This window comes from Lathyrus oleraceus, chromosome 7, assembly GCF_024323335.1.
Source record: "Lathyrus oleraceus cultivar Zhongwan6 chromosome 7, CAAS_Psat_ZW6_1.0, whole genome shotgun sequence".
NCBI lineage: Eukaryota > Viridiplantae > Streptophyta > Magnoliopsida > Fabales > Fabaceae > Lathyrus > Lathyrus oleraceus.
This window is the reverse complement of record NC_066585.1, coordinates 318117340-318121009: the sequence shown is the minus strand read 5'-3', so window position 1 is coordinate 318121009 and position 3670 is coordinate 318117340. Positions and strand designations below refer to the sequence as shown.

The window sequence follows — 3670 nt, the reverse complement described above, 5'->3', positions numbered from 1 at the left end:
TTATAATACATTTCATTGATTTCAAATTAATCCAACACAATATTAACTTCTAATTATAGCATAATTTCATTAATTCCAAACACATAATTTTGTTATGATACAACACATAATTTCAAATAACTTTTAGATCAAACTTCTTGATAATAAACCTATTTAATATATAGTGTTAATATCACTAAATTCACCCTAAATTAAAAATCACAAGCACCGTTGACATTTTGATTCGCCCACTTGTATAGGCAGTCTCATTCTTCAATTTGAATTTTTTTTTATAATCGGATCCCTTTCATCAACAATTTTATCTAACCACTTGAAAAAATTACAACTCTTATTATCTGATTTATATAATTTCTACAACCCCAATTTTTTTTTCCGAAAATTCAAATCGTACATTTTTGTAACATTACGAAAAACATATTCCTCTTGACAAAAACATTCCTACCTCTCGTATCTTCTGAGTATAGATATAACTGTTTCAAAACTTTGACTGTTTGATATTGTACTACTGATGAAAATCTTTGACATTTTTAAAACTACGAGAATCATGTAATATTGTTAATGTTGTTTATACAAATTAGAAAATTTGAGAAGAATATGAATAAATAGGATAAAATAAATGAATAAAAATGAAAAAGAGAAATGCAAATTACTACAATCTTACAAAATGTTCTAGAAGAGAAATACATATTTAAATCAGATTTGTTGACTCACTCTATTCAATTACCAACCGCCACATATGTATAAAACAATTTTTTGGACAAAAATAATCAAATTAACTATTGTAATAGTTTTTGAGATTAAAAAAATAACGATTATTAGATAAAAGATTAAAATAAAATTTTAAATTAAAATAAGAGATCACATATCTAATTAAACATAAAGGGAGGTAATACATATTCGGGGAAGTATTATGTGTCCATATATGATAAGTATGAATCAAAGCCGTCAGGACATGCATGACACCAATTTTAATTAATTATTACACTTATGCACTCAGACATCAATAAGATAACAATGATCTATGTCAATGCTAACCAGCATGATCTCAAAATTATATCTGTGACTATATACAATATTATACAATATTATCACACTACACTATGTGTGTTTTTTGCAGACAAAAAAACAAAAAAACTGCGTGTTTTCCCATTTTTTTTATATATCATGGACATTTGGGGAAAGAGAAAAGATTCTTTCAAAATCATGCCAAAGTTATAGTAATATTAGTAATAAATAATTGTGATCATTTGGTGTAGGTAGTTCTATGTTATTCCATTCACACCAAAATTATAATCATATTAGTAATTAATAACTAAGCATTAATTATTCATCAATCCTATGCCAAAGTTCTATATATATTACTATACTTATTTTTTTCACTCACCATATGTTTCAATATTCAACTAAAATAGACACAATGGATTTTTATCAAGAGACACTTGCTCATGTTAATGATGGCTTTGAGCTACACGATTTCATTGAAGATCCAAACTTTGATCAATTCATCAACTTGATTCGTGGGGAAGAAAATGAAGATAGTACTATGTGTAACTTCAATTCTGACCTTATAATGAATCAAACCTTTGTTGATAACTCATTCCTTTCATTTCCTACAAACGCTTTTGATCCAACTTCTTCACTTGGCGCTTTCTCTTGTTTCCATGGAGAAGCTAAGGGGGAAATAGGAGAAGAAAATGATGGTGATGATGATGATTATTCTTCTCCAACAACAACTATTAACACAACTACTTCAAGTGGTGGTGATACTAAACATAGGTCGAAAACCGATAGGTCCAAGACTTTGGTTTCGGAGCGGAGGAGGCGAGGTCGAATGAAGGATAAGCTTTATGCATTGCGATCTTTGGTTCCCAATATAACTAAGGTAAGTCTCTAGTTTTAAAATTTGCATTGAGTCTAACCCTAATTGAAGAAACTTGTTTGTAAGATAGAATATCTTATTGAGTCTAACCCTAATTTGCAAGTAAGAAGAATATCTTATTGAGTCTAACCCTAATTTGCATTGAATCTAATCCTAATTGAAGAAACTTATTTGTCAGAAGAATATCTTATTGAGTCTAACCCTAATTGGAAAAATTTGATTATAAGATGAAGATCGCTTTCCAATTATAACTTATATTCAAAATGTATATCAATGATTTTACGTCATGGTAACGTTATATTGTGGTAAAATTGAGACAAATACAATCTACATAACTATAGTTGTGTTTGCGTCTAAAATTGTTGTACCGCAGCAACTCATATTATTACTAGTTAAATTTAGTTACGTATATTTGATACATACATGTGGTTTGTTATAATTAAAATATGATCAATTAATTTTAAGTTGATTTAAATTTTGATAGTTAATTAAGTTTATAATAACTAATATTATATTTAATTATATGTATAGATGGATAAAGCTTCTATAATTGGAGATGCTGTTTCATATATGCAAGAACTTCAATCCCAAGCCAAGAAGCTTAAGGCTGAGGTTTCTGGACTTGAAGCATCCATAGCAATGTCCAAAACTCATCAAGGATCAATTGAAAACCACAAAAAGATTCAATTCAATGAGAACACTAGTTCAATATGCAAGAAAATTGTCCAGGTATATATGTTTGATAAAAATCTCATTATTAGCTCTATAAATTATTTAAATTACTTAATTAAACTATGCAAGATATTGTAATTAATTTTTAACAATTTTTATTTATGTGGTTTTGTTTAGATGGATATGTTTCAAGTGGATGAAAGAGGGTTTTATGTCAAAATAGTATGCAATAAAGGAGAAAGAGTGGCTGCTTCATTGTACAAGTCTCTTGAATCATTGAGAGATTTCAATGTTCAGAATTCAAATTTGGCCACAGTTTCTGATAATTTTCTACTTACTTTTTCATTCAATGTAAGCTATATAATATATCCTTTTTTTTTTCCTTCTAGTTTATTATAATATCTTCCATTTAATTATAAAGTTAAATATGATTTTTGTTATAATTTATTCAAATTTTGTTTTTAGTCATTGGATCTATTTAAGATCTCTACAAAACAAAACTAGATGCTAATTTTATTTTATTTTTTGATTTGTCTTCTGATATATTAATTTTTGTATTATTTGAAATCAGGTAAAAAATTCAGAGCCAATAATCAACCTGCCCAATTTAAAGCTATGGGTGATTGGAGCTTTTCTAAATCAAGGCTTTGAATTCTTGTCTTCTTTTTAATTTTGACAAATCTAAACTAGATAAGTAATGTTGTAATCTAATTCACTATGCATTCTTATGAAGCATTGAATATTTCTATAATATTTATGCCTCTCGTTGGAAGTTAACTACGAGCACTAGTGGCATAATTTATTATCGGTTTCTCTTTTATTTCTGTATAATTTTTATTAATAAGATCCTATTTTTGTTTTAAAAACTAATTATTATTAGTATTTTTTTTCCTTCTGATGAGTTAAAGTTCGTCTCTTTTTTCTATTTTAATTTAATTTTAACAATTTTTAAGACTTGTATAACAATTATTACAATTGTAGCATCGAATATAATAAAAACTAAATTGTTATATTTTTTATTGATGTAAAAAAAGTTAGCACATCCATACTAATCAAATTATTAATTTGTGTTGGTGTAAAAGGTGATAAAGATGAACAAAACAAACAAGAAAGAGAAGA

General features: G+C 26.9%; 1 protein-coding gene across 1 annotated transcript; it reads left to right on the top strand.

The window, feature by feature from the left end:
- Positions 1–1255: 1255 nt before the first annotated feature.
- On the top strand, positions 1256–3441 carry LOC127107141 (transcription factor FER-LIKE IRON DEFICIENCY-INDUCED TRANSCRIPTION FACTOR). Its single transcript, XM_051044419.1, has 4 exons — positions 1256–1882; positions 2411–2608; positions 2729–2902; positions 3123–3441. Exons 1-4 carry the CDS (start codon positions 1388–1390, stop codon positions 3219–3221), a joined length of 966 nt encoding a protein of 321 aa, XP_050900376.1. The 5' UTR covers positions 1256–1387; the 3' UTR covers positions 3222–3441.
- The last annotated feature ends 229 nt before the right edge of the window (positions 3442–3670 follow it).